Raw genomic sequence first — 15672 nt, 5'->3', positions numbered from 1 at the left:
ATGCAGCCTAATAAAGTATTTTAGTTTTTTTTAATTCGCCACTTGATGTACAGGCGTGCAGGCTTTGTTAAAAAGAAAACAAGATACCTGTCACGTGTCACGGGGAGAGTCCACAAAAAATAGCCAGGTATTAACAAAAATAAGGTTTTACTAATAATTCTACAAAGAAACAGAGACACACGATACAGAAACCACACATAGCATGAACAATACTAGACAAGGACTACAATCAAGGGGAGAACTTAAAAACAACAGATAACGAGGGATCAACAGGTGCAAGGGATGAACTAATAATGAGACAAGTGAAAACAGGCAAGGGGAAAATTAACTAATAACGAAACACAAGTGAAAACTAATTAACTAATAATGAAATTAACAATGGGAGGAAAAAAACAAACAAAACATAAAACAACTGTGACATTACCCCCCCCCCCCCCATAAAGGCGCATCCTCACGCCCAAACAACACCAAGTGGGGATCTCCAGGACGATACGTCCAGCTCAGGGACCCTGGAGGGCGCCGGCCGCACCGAGAGCCCGACGACCGGTCTAGACGATCGGGCTATCCCTCCCATATGACTCCCCCAAAAAAACTATTTTGGCTGCGTCCAGGAGCTCGTACGGAGGTTGGTTAGCGGGACGGGCTTGAAGGGGGCAGGATTACTGCGGGCTCTGTCTCCGGTGGAGGACTCCAGGGTGAGGTGAGTTGGGTTGCTCGACCCGTGTTTGGATGGGCTTGGATGATCAACTCCTCCCACCACGTTTCCAAATTAGGTTATGGTTCCGACCAGATGCGTTGAATTGATAAGATCGTTTCTATATTGAACCCATGTTTTACTTCCGACGTTAAGATCGATGTACAGACAAAATAGTGAACATTGACTCAACATCGATATATGATTGACGACCGATACTGACCACTCTAACCAAAAATCAACATTGATTCAACGTTAGTTTGCTATCTGAGATATCACAAGGTTTTAAATACATTTTTCGTATGTAGTCTGGGATTGAGTGTAAACCGTTCCACATGCATTCCACATCCAGGGTTTTTTCATGATGATATTATCAGTGGACCAGTTGTGAAGTTGGGGCCACACGCACATATACAACATTTGCATACCTTTTCCAAAGCGCTGTTTGTGTATAACGACATCTAAAGATCTTAGCGTGTATCCTTCCTATGCCCGCTTGTTTTCCTGCTTAAAATGTCTCCAAGCTGCAATTGTTTTCCTCATTTTCCTTTTTAACATCCTCATTGTGTTTATTCATTTCTACATTTAAAATCAGATCGATTTTATATCAAGTATGTTTTGTATTCCCACAGATATGTCAGTGTTGGTAGTTAGGCTAAATCTGTAATAGTATCTACAAAGTGAAATCCTGCATGTTTTTACCTAATCTCGTTTATGTAAACGTGTTAAAAAATGCCTACTACTTATTATTTTCCAGTTTTATAACTTCATAATTAAAGCATAACTGAAGAATTTTGCATAATTATGAATAAATGGCATACACTGTAAAAAATGTTCCGTAATTTTTACGGAAAAATACCGGCAGCTGTGGTTACCAGTAAAATTCCGTAAAAAATACAGGAAAAGAATGTAAACAGCTTTGCAGTTTAGAACTTCAGGGCACAAACTTCAAGCTGTGAATGAACTTAATACATTTGAGTTTTTTATATTAACAAAATTTCTTTATAGAAAATGAAAACTTGGTCCAAATGCATAAAAGTGAAAACATTACATTTACTTAATTTATTTCTTTGTAATTCATTATTAAAGTCACTTTTAAACAAAGCATCATGCAGCATGACATCAGAATATCTTTGCCTGACCGTGAGTTGAACACAGACTCCACTCTTCAGCATAGTGGTGACCCACAAAACATTTAATATCAGAAAAGAAAAGAGAAAATACAAATTCTGTAGTTTTTACGGAAAAATACCGGCAGCTGTGGTTACCAGCAAACTACCGTAAAATTACGGGAACATCCTGTTTTTATTCATCCAATCAATTCACAGTAGAAAACATGAGCCACACCCACTATTCATCTTGGAAACACGACAGAATACTGAAGACGATCATCACTTCTGCTTCACAGGGACTGCAGCATAACAGCCATGACATGATGCTTTATTGATTTATTTAAAGTCACCGTTTTTGTGATCAGTGTTTGCTTTAGTTGGTCTCTTTCAGCCGTCATAAATAGGTTTACAGTTATCTTTGGGCTGCTATGACATTGTTTTGTATAAAACATAGTCTTGTTGCAAATCACAACAAATGAAAGTGTGATTAGGTATTTACTCTTTATCTGGGATGTTGTTTAATTATTTTTTGTTACAAACGCCTCAATGAATCTATTTTTAAAATTCACATTTCCTGTAATTGTCAATATAAAAAGTATTTGAACCGTTAAAAAGCTTGCATTACGTCTTTGACTCAGACATCAAGAATCAGTGTATGAATCTCAACAGTGGTGACTAACAAATGAAAAGCTTACAGCCACAATGCATGCTGGGAGTCATTGATGAGTTTTGTGCTTTGATGATACCCAGAATGCATTGCGTTTATCTTTAGAGGTTTTTTCTGTTGTCACCATTGTTGAGACAAACTGTTATATTCTATATATCTGCTAGAACATTTATCATGTGTTAGATGTGCTGTTAAAGACATTCAGTATATTAATTAATTTCATTCAATATCATAAATGAAGACAACAAGTAACTTTAAAGCATTACATATACTCTTGAACATGTACTTACTCACCAACACAAATAATTGAATGTGTTAGTTTTATCTGAGCTTTCCACCAACCTGAGTCAGTGTGTTTCAACTCATAGATGTCAATACTGGTGAAAGACTTCTTCACATGGAAAGCAAAGGGTCAAGACCACAACTAAAACAAACACTCTTCACCATAATGGTGACTCAACAAAACCATCAACATGTAAACTTGTGTTAATCTTCAATTAGAACTTTTGTAGATGTGCAACAGAAATAAAGTGACAGTGGTGTCAGTAAGTGAAGGTGATAAAAGTGTTTGTGGAGTTGAAAAAAACTCCTTGTGAAAATTTTGGAATTTCACTGTTCATTTCCCAGAGAATTTGACAATGTTATCCGTATTTTTATGGACATTTTTTGACAACAGTTTTCTCTGTGAAAACCACAGAATTTCACTGTTAATTTCACAGCATTTTTTACAGGGTTTTTCCATAAAAAAATGATTTTTTTCCTGTTAATTTTACAGACAATTTTACAGTGTTTTTCTGTAGTTTTTACGGACACTTTCTGATAACAGGTTTTTTGTGTGAAAACAACAGAATTTTACTGTTAATTTCACAGGCATTTTTTACAGTGTATTAAACTGTTTTAATTATCATGTTACCTGAAAAACAAAACTGTCTTCTTTTGATCATTTGGGATCGGAGGTAATATCGTTGTTCACCACTTTTTTTGGTAGGACTACACCAGTGGACATTTTGATATAATCTGTGACAGGATGAGTTTATTAACGTGTGACTGCTGCATCATGGGTAATCTGCCGATCTGTGGTTTGTAAGAAGTGTGAAGATGGCCTCCCTCATGTTCTGCTTTTTTGTGTGTGGAGACAGAAGAAGAACGGAGGTGTGATCAGCTTTAATGAAGGCTGTGCGTCTGCTCTGCTCGGGCAGGAAAGTCTTGTGTTGAATGAATTTGGAGAAAACCTTCATCATGTTAGTCCTGTTAAAGTCTCTGACAACAAAAGTCATAACTGAGCACTGTGTCCAATTATTTTAAGACAACTGAAGTATTTTACAAATAAGACCATTCAACTACAGAATGTGTTCTAGTCTATAATAGTGTCATGACTCAGTCGATGAGAAAAGAGGAAATGAGAAACACAGGAAGAGTTACAAATGTTCTCATGAAGAACTATAAGTAGATGATGAGAAGAGACTCAGTAAGAGAAACACAACATGACTGAGAAGAGTGATATATGTCTGCTGGGACTGATCCTTCTCTCTTCACTATTCACAGGTAAACTATACAACACATTTATTTCATCAGATTTCATTTCATTACTCTCACTGACATTCTGACAAACATGTTCAGTTTCATCTCATGTCACATTTATCATAGAGTTCATGTGTCTTAACTTACGGAACAAAAATATATGAATATACTGTCAAATATAATAAATTATTTTACATTATACATTTCCATATATTGGAAGATATATTTTGATATACAGCAATTTGTGCATTGACAATATATGGATATATATTGAACATAAAATATGTTTAAAAACAAAGACAATAATAAACCTAAAAATGTTCACATATAAATGTGATTGTATAGTATACACACATATATGAACACGTTCACAGAATGAGTTAAAGCAGATTTATATTTCCCAGCATGCTTTGCTTCTGACTGTTAAAGAGAGCAAAATTGTTTAAATGTAGGTGTTATTTTATGTCTTTTTGCTGGATATTAACATTGGTGGAGATCTGTGAGTGTTTAAAGTTGTATTACTTTGAAATGTAGAAGAACTCTAGTGTGTAAATATGCGGGGTTACTGTGGTGAAGAAGAATAGAGTCTGTGGTTATAACGATTGAACAAACATCTTGAAGATCATATATTACTTTATTGTGTGCAATATTAAAATGTGAAACATATATGTTGTAATTCTTAACATAAGAAATATTATGGTCAATATATTTTTACACATTCAGTCCCATATCTTATCACGTGTACATCAATATATTATAAAGTATTTTACTGGTTATAAAATTACATATATTTTGATATATAAATGAATATATTATGGTCAATATATTTTTCAATATATGAAATGCGGCAATTCCTTTTGTATTATTTCATATATTGTAATATACACTCACCTAAAGGATTATTAGGAACACCTGTTCAATTTCTCATTAATGCAATTATGGTGGTGGTGTAATGGTGTGGGGGATGTTTTCTTGGCACACTTTAGGCCCCTTAGTGACAATTGGTCATCGTTTAAATGCCACGGCCTACCTGAGCATTGTTTCTGACCATATCCATCCCTCTATGACCACCATGTACCCATCCTCTGATGGCTACTTCCAGCATGATAATGCACCATGTCACAAAGCTGGAATCATTTCAAATTGGTTTCTTGAACATGACAATGAGTTCACTGTACTAAAATGGCCCCCACAGTCACCAGATCTCAACCCAATAGAGCATCTTTGGGATGTGGTGGAACGGGAGCTTCGTGCATCCCACAAATCTCCATCAACTGCAAGATGCTATCCTATCAATATGGGCCAACATTTCTAAAGAATGCTTTCAGCACCTTGTTGAATCAATGCCACGTAGAATTAAGGCAGTTCTGAAGGCGAAAGGGGGTCAAATACACTATTAGTATGGTGTTCATAATAATCCTCTAGGTGAGTGTATTTACACAAATAATTATTATATATATTTTCTCATATACCATCATGTCATTTAGTATATTTTAAATTCATATATTAGGAAATATATTTTCTTCCCGTAAGGGTTAAAAGTGTGATGTCAAGAGTATGTCAAATCCCACGAGATGTTTTAATTAACCACTTCAGCTTTATACTTCTCATAGGCTATTTTTGACCGTCACAAATGGGTTTTACTGGCCCACACAGCCCCATTGGTGATGGTTAACGTGTCATTTGTTTATTTTTATGTCACAGACACGAATAGCAACACTATACCAGTTCGTTTCTAACGCAGGCTACTTGTGTGTGTGTGTATATTTACTGTGAAGCCTACGGTGTAAATACTCCTGCTGTCCTGAGGGCTGTTGTGGTGTCTCGTACCGTCCCCAGAAGACAGAAGTGGCAGCTGCGCAGCTTGAAACGGAGCTCTGGATACACCGTATATATCATTTACATACAGAAACAACATTGTACAGTGTTCCTTATAGCTGATGTCAGTAAACACTCATTAGGGTGCAGACCAAAGAAACGATGCGTTGTCACTTTCAGGCGAACCAACACAAGTAACACAGGAAAGTCCCTGGTGTCAAATGTTCACCCACTGGTGTAAATATGAGTCAGTACCTACGGGTGTACAAATTTATTGATTCATTGATGATTGATACAAAGATCAATCGTCACTTGTAAAGTCAACTCAATTGATTCATTAAATGCATGAATAAATAAACAGTTCACACCAGAAAGACTCTGCTTCAGTGTACATTTGTAAACCCGTAGGTACAGACTCATATACAGTATACACCATTTTCTGTGTCTGTGACATGAAAAAACAAATGATGTGTTCAAAAACACAGTTAGAGGCTGTGTGTGTGCGTGTGTGCGTGCGTTTGTGTGTGTGTGTGTGTGCGTGCGTGTGTGTAGGTGTGTGTGTGTGTGTGTGTGTGAGTGTGTGTGTGATTGAAACCCACCACATCTCAAGTACTAAAACTTGTGTAAATTGACAAACGTCCTCTACTTATACTTTCACATATAATAAATATAATCGTATAAACTTCCCACCACTGCCATGATTTCAACATGACTGTAACGGATACTTCCAGTGTATCAAATCTGTAGCATGCTTCCTGTTATTTAGTTTTGTTTGTTATTAAAATAGCACAATTTTTAAATTGCAGACTTATTAAAACTATAGAGATCCATTCAGATATCCAGATGTGGAAGCCACTTGATGTTGACATGTGTCCTGACTATCTGAAGATCCGATCTGCTTGTTCAGATCACAGAGATCGCATGTTAATGCCAAATATAAATGCACCCAATAAGAGAAGAACTAGATCACATTTTGATATGTCAAATCTTCTGATTTATGTGATGTAAAAATAATAAAAGTCTATCTGTCATTAAAGGCGGGATGTCCCATTTCTCATAGTCATTGTTGATGTTCAAATCACCAAAACAGACACACACCTACCCACATCTTTCACTTTCGTCAGCACTCGGCTCGACTAATGTCCATCCTGTGCACTGTGAACCTTACTGCTGATTGGCTACAAGGTTGTTTTGGTACTCAGCCCGACTTTGTTTGAACAAGCTTAATTCAGAAATCGGACACCCGCCTTTAAAAGATAAATATTGAACAGTTTGAATATATTGTGATGTATTAATATGAATGATGTCATCAGCTGTTTCAGGTGTGAGTGGAGCAGAAGTGACACATGTGTTCATCAGTTCTGGTGAAAGTGTGTCTCTGTCCTGTAATGATGCTCTTCATCAATGCTCCTCAACTACATGGATCTACAGTAATTATACAAGATCATCTACAGTAGAAGTGTTTACTGGAGGAATAAATAAGAATAACACAGAGAGATCTGAGAGACTGAGTCTGACATCTGACTGCTCTCTCAACATCTATAAAACAACACAACATGATGCTGGACTTTACACCTGCAGACGAAATGTGAATGGACATCAACATGAACATTATTCATATGTTTTTCTACATGTTCTTCATGGTCAGTGTTTCTCTTCATTTATATGAACACATGTTTAACTTCAGATCACAGTTCTCTTTATCTCTTGTGTTTTCACTGAAACTCATGAGTACTGAGAGTGTGTTGTGTGATTTGTGTTTCAGTGTCTTCATCATCATCATCATCATCACAGACTGAGATAAGAGCAAACACATCTCTCACTCTCTCCTGTCAGCTGATTTCATATAACTGTGATCATGAGTTCAGTTATTATGGATATCAGCTGGTGTGGATGAATCAGACTGATGTTGATCTACAGACAGACTCCAGATATCAGATTAGATCAGATAAACTCTGTCTCATCTCTCTGACTACAACACTCGTGAATGAAGACGACAACACAGAGTTGAGATGTGTGCTCAAACACAAGAATGACATCAAGACCTCAGTCACATATACTGTCAGATTTACAGGTAAGACATCACTCTGACAGGAGTGTCCTGAACTCAAAGTGACTTCAGTCATTAAACTCTGTACTGATGATGAAGAAATGACATAAACATGAAATATGATTGTGATGTTCTACAGTATGATGTCTCTGAACATTCATCATCTTCTACAGATTCAAACAAGATTCTAGTGACCACCACAAACCCTGAGAGATTCTCAACTCTTAACACACCAGAAACTACACAACAACAAGGTACATCATCACTGTCTGTCTCACTTCAGTGTGTGCGTGTTGTTTCCAGGTTGAGCTAATCTGAATTTTGTTTTTATATCATCAGCTAAAACAACACAAACCTTAGAGAAGTCCTCAAGCTCTTCACCATCATCACATTATAAAGCACATGGTATGTATGTTTATTTTTATTTATCTTCTGTCAATGTGTTGCAGTGTCTGTCACAGATTGTGATATATAATCAGTTTCTAAATCTAATTGATTATTTTTCTGGGGCTGATCCCAAACTCAAGTCATAGTTCACCTATTTGTGACTTTCATTCATTTATTTCTATTCTTATTTGTCTTTCTCAAAGACAAGCTCTCATACAGTGACTATTGCTGTGATCGCTCCTTTACTTCTTCTACTTACTGTTGCTGTTATTTGTGTGATTTATAGAAAAAGAAAAGGTGAGTTTACAACATCAGTTTTATGTTATTTGAATATGCTGATTTCAAGAGGCCGTGTTCTGCACCTGCCTGTGCAGTCACTCTACTTACATCAGATACTGTTAGTCTTTGGTCATTCATAGCTGTTAGAACGGCTGAGAGCAAAGTCCATTTAGGGAAGTCGCGGCACTCAGTGGTCATGTTTGTGACATTATCGGTTACATTATCGGCTGTCATAGTCTGCCACTGTTATGCTGATGACTTTAATTTTTTCACTTTATCTGCAATCGTAGTCTGCTGTTTGTGATGGATTTTTCCATCACTCAATATTGACTAACTGGTATGCCTTTAAAGCATAATGTATTTTGCTGACCTATTTACAGTTGTGTTCAAAATTATTCAACCCCCAATGCTGTAAATGGTTTTAGGGAATTTAGTGTAGATTTGTAATTGTATTCAGAATGAAATCCTACAAGGACTTCTTAAAGAACCATATGCAACTAAAATTACATCAATAAGTTTTGTAATACAGTAGTAAATGTTTATTTTGTGAATTCTTCATTGACATAATTATTCAACCCCTTAAAGACTACCACTCTGAAGAACAGAGGTTCAATGAAGTCTTTTAATCAGGTATTGAAAACACCTGTGGATATCAGGAGCAGCAATAAAGCCTAATAAGCACCAATTAGGCAGCTTTAAAATGACTGTGATCAGTGGCGGCTCCAGACACTTTTGATTGGGGGGGCAATGGGGGGTCCTGGTCATTTCAAGGGGGGTCTCATGAAAACCAAAAACAAAACAGTGGACACGGCTAATAACTGCATATTACTGCTAGTAAACAAATAAAACCAGATCCATGCACACTTTGAAAACAATGACGACAGGCAAAACAAAAAGCCGCATCTTTTGACAGAATATTCAAGACACTGGTACTGTTTGAACCACGAGTAACTAAAACCCCTGGATGCTGCCCCTGAGATCCGAAAGAACGACAGGGTTATGATTTTAATTTAGGCTGTCTTGGTTTCTCGTCTGGGCCATGGCTTAAATCCCCTGTTAAATCCTTTCCATTTCAAATAACGTATGTGCAACATTAAGTGCAAAATGAAAATAAAAATTCAATTATATCAATTACATTTGTAATCCATAAAACCCGTGTAGGAACTCCCAAATGTAATTGATATAATTGAATTTTTATTTTCATTTTACACTTAATGTTGCACATACGTTATTTGAATTGTATATTTAGATACACAATTGCATTGTCAATTTACATACTGCATTGCCATTTTGCATATTACATTGCAAATTGAATTTTGCAACACATAAGCTTCCATATGCGAGTTGCTGCGGTCCCACCTCCTCATCCTTTAATTCAGTTGTTCTCAACTCTGGCCCGCGAGATCCATTTTCCTGAAGAGTTTAGTCCTAACTCTGATAAAACACCTGTTGAGGATAATCAGTGACTTCAGGAACAGACCCGTTCAACTTAATGTAGGGCTGCACAGATTGTTTGGCATATCACATTAAAGTACCGCGAGAGCGATTCAAATCCGTACAGAACAATCTGCATTTGAATTGCTCTCGCGGTACTTAAATCTCATACTCTGATAGATTTGCGCAGCGACGCATTAAGTTGAACGCGTATATTACTAAAGACGCTGATTATCTTGTTCAGGTGTTTTATATCAGAGTTCGGGCTAAACTCGGCAGGAAAATGGATCTCGCGGGCCAGAGTTGAGAACCACTGCTCTAATTCCTCGGTGTCCTCTATTTCTAATTATAGGATCAAGCAGGGCTCGCCCTCCACTGCAACGGGTATATTTTCAGTCCTATTTCCGTCTGCTGTCAATTTGTTTTTAGGAATGACGAAGCGATCCATTTTTAGCTTAAAGATATAAAGTGCGTTGCAGCACTTGCGGGCTCGCGGCAGCGCCTTGAACGCAATGACGCAAGGCGCAGCGGCAGCAGCGTTCATGGGGCGTCGCTGTGATTCTTATGTTTATATTTTTTTATATGTCGAATAAATAATTAATTATTATTGTTCTGCGTAGTTTGAAGAGGACCATTGTTAAATCTTTATCCCGGATATATATATTTTAATATATATTAAATATTTTTTAATCACGGAGGCGGTGGGGGGTCAAATGGGGGGTCAAGGCGTTTTTTGGGCGGGTCTTGAGACCCCCCAAGACCCCCCCTGGCGCCGCCGGTGACTGTGATACTCAGCTCCTTCTAGACATTTACTGGTGTGGTTACAAACATGGTGAGGTCAAGAGAATGGTCCAGGAAGACAAGAGAACAGGTGATTACTCTTCAAGGAAGGGCAATGGCTATAAGAAGATTGCAAAGATGTTAAACATACCAAGAGACACCATTGGAAGCATCATTCGCAAATTCAAGGCAAAGGGCACTGTTGAAACGCTACCTGGTCGTGGCAGAAAGAAGATGCTGACTTCGACTGCTGTGCGCTACCTGAAGCGTAGAGTGGAGAAAAGTCCCCGTGTGACTGCTGAGGAACTGAAAAAAAGATTTGTCAGATGTGGGTAATGAAGTTTCTGCTCAGACAATACGGCGCACCCTGCATAATGAAGGCCTCCATGCCAGAACTCCCAGGCGCCACCCTTGCTGTCCCCAAAGAATAAGAAGAGTCGACTGCAGTATGCCAAAAGTCATGTGGGCAAACCACAGAAGTTTTGGGATAGTGTTCTGTGGACTGATGAAACAAAATTACAACTGTTTGGGCCCATGGATCAACGCTATGTTTGGAAGGAAGAACAAGGCCTATGAAGAAAAGAACACCTTGCCTACTGTGAAGCATGGCGGTCAATCATGCTTGGGGCTGTTTTGCTTCTGCAGGTACTGGAAGCTTCAGCGTGTGCAAGGTACCATGAATTCTCTTCAGTACCAGAATATTGGATGACAATGTGATGCATCCGTCACAAACCTGAGGCTTGGAAGACGTTGGACCTTTCAACAGGACAATGATCCCAAGCATACCTCCAAATCCACTAGACTAAGCATGGTTGCAGATTAAACTGGAACATTTTGAAGTGCCATCGCAGTCACCAGACTTAAATCCATTGAGAACCTCTTGGACTTAAAGAAAGCAGTTGCATGCACAAGCCTAAGAATGTGACTGAACTGGAGGCTTTTGCCCATGATGAATGGGCGAAGATACCCGTAGATCGCTGCAAGACACTTGTGTCAAGCTATGCTTCACGTTTAAAAGCTGTTATAACTGTAAAAGGATGTTGTACTAAGTACTAAGATTGAATGTCACTTGGGGTTGAGTAAAACTGATAATGATGTGAGCTCAGAAAAGACATTTGTGGTTATTTCACTATAAATGTTATGTTATTTGTCTGACCTACACGTGCCTCTTTGATTTAATTGTAAGCAGGATGACTGAATGATCATAGTCAATGTCAAACCTTACAAAACAATCAATTTCAGTGGGGTTGAATAATTTTGAACACAACTGTAATGACTAAAATGCAATGAGACACGTTATTTTTTCAGATCAAAGATTGTCTGGAGACCCTGTGGTGAGTATAGTAACAGGCTGATATGTGAGATATCACCATTGAGACTCATGTTGGATAAAAATAATCTGATACATTGTGATGTTGTACATTTCCTTTCCTTTAGGTCGCATCTAAGAATGACAATAATGGAACATATGACACCATCAGCATAATTCCTCCTGCTCCTATCACAAACGTTAGTAAACAGTTTCCTTCATCTGTTATAAACTCAACGGTTCATGAGATTTGTGAATATTTACAGTCACTGTGGTCATTTTTCTTTGGTCTGTATCGGTATAAGTTTAATATGTTTTATACAATCTTAAAAGTTCTCAAAACAAGGCTTTAATGTCAATCTTTGAAGACTTTTTTTCTCCGGAGTTATACATACAGTGATTTTAAAAGTCACCATCATATTGCCAAATATTTTCAATAGAAAGTAGCTAAAGCCTGCCTGAGAAGTCACAAAATGTTGCCAGATGACACCATTCGCTCATTTGCATATCAGTGACGTATCTGTCTAAGAGCTTAGCTCTTCAGGTCTACTTCATACAGATATATCTACTCTCTGAGCTGTCATATAAAAGTGTTATATTAAAACAATACACCCAAATGCACAATATATAGGTTCTTAATTACTTATGTTTCTGTTGATAGAAAACAAAAAGGTTTTAATAGTGAGTGAACTCGACCACTTAAAACTACACACCAGTAGTCACTTTTGTTGAACAGCTAAAATGCATCTTTGTTTATGCGTCCATGCAGCCAATAAGTGATTAGTTCTTGGAAACACTGTTTGCACTTGTGGATCTCATTCTCATGTCAGTGCGGTCTGATGTGAACAGAACAGAGAGAGGCGGTGCTGCACACGGAAAACAAAACTTGCTCTCACGGGGCACTAGAAGTTAACTTTGTGAAAATATAAGTCGCTTAAGGCGCATGAAAAGTAACTAAATCTAGTGACAAAGTCACCATGTTGGTAACACTGGTCACCACTACAACTCACTTTAGTCTGTCTAATGAACACTGAATGAAGAGTTTATCACATCTTTATATCTGTGTTGATGTTTAGGAGCAGAAAGATGATGTGGTTTATTCTGAGGTGACCATTGGCAGTAAAAAACAACTGAAGAACAACATTGTGAGTAGAAACTACTCATATCTAATATCTTCATGATATACAGAATCCAGAGGGTTTTAAAGACACTCCTTTGTCATTTCTGATTTACCTACAGACGTGTGCTGTCAAGCTGTTGTATAAATGCATTATTGCTCTCTGAGTCGTGTATATAGTGCTCTTATATCAGCGAGTGTGATTGTCTCCTGTCCTCAGGCTCGGGCCTCTGGACTAATCACAGCCATGCTGATATAAGAGCTCTATATACATTCCTGATCCAGAGATATTGCCGTAATATGTAGATGTAACATCTTGCTTTAATAAATCTGTGTGTTTAAACATGTGTGATGGTTTCTGTAATGTTCATGCAGGTTCAGTCTGCTGGTGATGTGACTTATGCCGTCATCAAAGGAGGAAAAACTGAACCTGAAGACGCCTGCAGAGATCTTTACACCTCACTGAACAAAACCACTCGCAAATAAAAAACAAACACACATAATAATAAAAAATCACACAACTAAACAACAACATAAACACAAATTTATTAGGTTTCAGTCAGTGACTTATATTTCCTTTGACAAACAAACTCAAGTGAAGATTTGATTTATTTGATGTATTTTTGGTCAGCTTTTGAATGTTTGTTTGTTTCCTGTTAGTTGTCTTTTTGTTTATTTTTTGATGTTATTGCATTCTAACATGTCTAATGATTTCCATAGGTCGTGTTAATACCTTGCGTGATCAAATTGGGGATTGCATAAGAAATTATTTCTTACTTTCACTTTTTTTTTCTTTAATTTAAAAATATGAACCTGCTCCTGATTTTTATGTGCTATGCGACTGACTGTATCATAAGTTTTAGTTTTTTTGTATGAAAAGATCTATTAAGCTGATGAGGTGAATAGAGAAGAAGTGATAAAGTGATTTTGCATTTCTTTGTCCTCTCACTACAAGAACTGTTTGCTTTCTGTGCATTAGATGACCTTCATGCAAAAATAAAAATACTCAAAGACCACTTTGTATTCATATCTGTATTCGATCTCTCCCATAGAAGCTATAAAATTCCACAATATTCCTGAGTTTTATTTCCACTCATATGTATGCATTAGTTTTGCTTAAACAGGCTATTTCTTTAGAGCTGTGGACCCTGATTCATACACTGTTGATTCGTGACCGATATGACTGTGTTTGAAACAGAGAAACTTCCATGTTTCAGGTTCATACATTTCTACAATTTACATTAAGCCAGACGCTTTTATACAAAAACGGACGTATAAAGTAGGGAAAACATTAGAGCAAAAGAACAACAATGGATAGGTCCATTTTGCTGAGATTTTTCTTTTTGAGGGGTCGGACAGAGACAAGAACTTATTCCAATGCATTGTAACTTTCTTTGGATAAAAACTGGCCTTTTAAATGTTGTATGTGTTTGTGTTCGAAAATCTGTCATGCATGGACTGATTTTATGATAGTTTCTCAAACTTACAAGTTTCTGGGAACTTTCCCTCTGAATTCTTCCTGGAGCTGAAATATGATAGTTAAAGGTATTTTGGAACTCTTTCACACTAGCAAGGTCTTCAGTATTTGATTTTACTGCTCCGTACCGTCTAAATGCAATATAGTTTATATGTATACAAGAACCCAGCAAACATGCCTGTGTGGGCCCACTGGGTTTACTGTGGGACAGTGTGGGCAAACACACCAAACCACAATTGGGACCTGCATGGGTTATCCAATGTAGGGCCCACATGGTTTGCCCATGATGCCCCAGTGGGAGTTTTCTGTGGGCCAGCCCACTGTGGGTTTGCCCACAGAACAATATTGGTGTAGTCAAAGTAATCTTGTGTTCATTGTCAAAAAGGGGTTTTAGACGTATGTTACTTGGTCAATAAAAGATATTGATGTGATCTCCTGTTTCTGACCATACACCTAGTCTAGTGATGGTTCAGCAGGGGTTTCCACCCTAGAATCTGTACCAATTGCCCAAACAAATTTAAAAACTGGTTTAAAAAAATGTTCTTCCACACTAACTTGGCTAAGGATTTATAAAGGCTACATGATTATGTTTGACTGGGACTAACATTTTAAACCTCTACCTCTGTCCCAGCAGAACTTCATCCTCTGCTGCAAATCATCATCATACATTAAAGTGAAAGTGAACTATTTGTCAGATATGGTAACCCATACTGGAAACGTGACCTCTGCTTTTAACCCATCCGGTGACTAGTGAAGACACGCACAGCAAGTGGTGAACACACGTACACCTGGAGCAGTGAGCACCTATCACAGCAGGGCCCGGGGAGCATGTAGGGGTGAGGTGTCTTGGTCAAAGCACAATCGTTACCTGAACCAGCAACCTTTTGGTCAAGTGTCCGACTCTCAAACCATTAGGCCATGATTGCCACTGTGTAGTGTACTGAAGACCATTACACTAAACTCTATAAATGTTTATGGCAGTATTAACATTGAGGGAAACATCAGAGATAAAAACTTAATCTTGATT

General features: G+C 37.6%; 2 protein-coding genes and 1 long non-coding RNA gene across 4 annotated transcripts in view; 2 read left to right on the top strand and 1 right to left on the bottom strand.

Annotated features, from left to right (window-relative positions):
- Positions 1-15672, top strand: part of LOC130420700 (uncharacterized) — a 195940-nt gene that overhangs the window by 35360 nt on the left and 144908 nt on the right. Inside the window, exon 2 of the mRNA XM_056748191.1 lies at positions 4718-4733. Coding sequence (XP_056604169.1) covers positions 4718-4733 — 16 coding nt within the window. The remainder of the gene's footprint in view (positions 1-4717; positions 4734-15672) is intronic.
- The window catches only part of LOC130420702 (uncharacterized), a 195470-nt gene that overhangs the window by 44431 nt on the left and 135367 nt on the right, over positions 1-15672 (bottom strand). The gene's annotated exons all lie outside the window — the stretch shown is intronic.
- Positions 12049-13680, top strand: LOC130420840 (uncharacterized). 2 transcript variants are annotated; one of them, XR_008906714.1, is made up of 4 exons: positions 12049-12076; positions 12180-12251; positions 13128-13196; positions 13550-13680. It is a non-coding gene; the product is annotated as an uncharacterized LOC130420840 (long non-coding RNA). The 2 variants fall into 2 exon arrangements; XR_008906713.1 differs by having other exon boundaries at positions 13544-13675.

Source organism: Triplophysa dalaica, chromosome 5 (assembly GCF_015846415.1).
Source record: "Triplophysa dalaica isolate WHDGS20190420 chromosome 5, ASM1584641v1, whole genome shotgun sequence".
Lineage (NCBI taxonomy): Eukaryota > Metazoa > Chordata > Actinopteri > Cypriniformes > Nemacheilidae > Triplophysa > Triplophysa dalaica.
The sequence above is the reverse complement of the archived record's forward strand: the minus strand, read 5'-3'. Positions and strand labels throughout refer to the sequence as shown.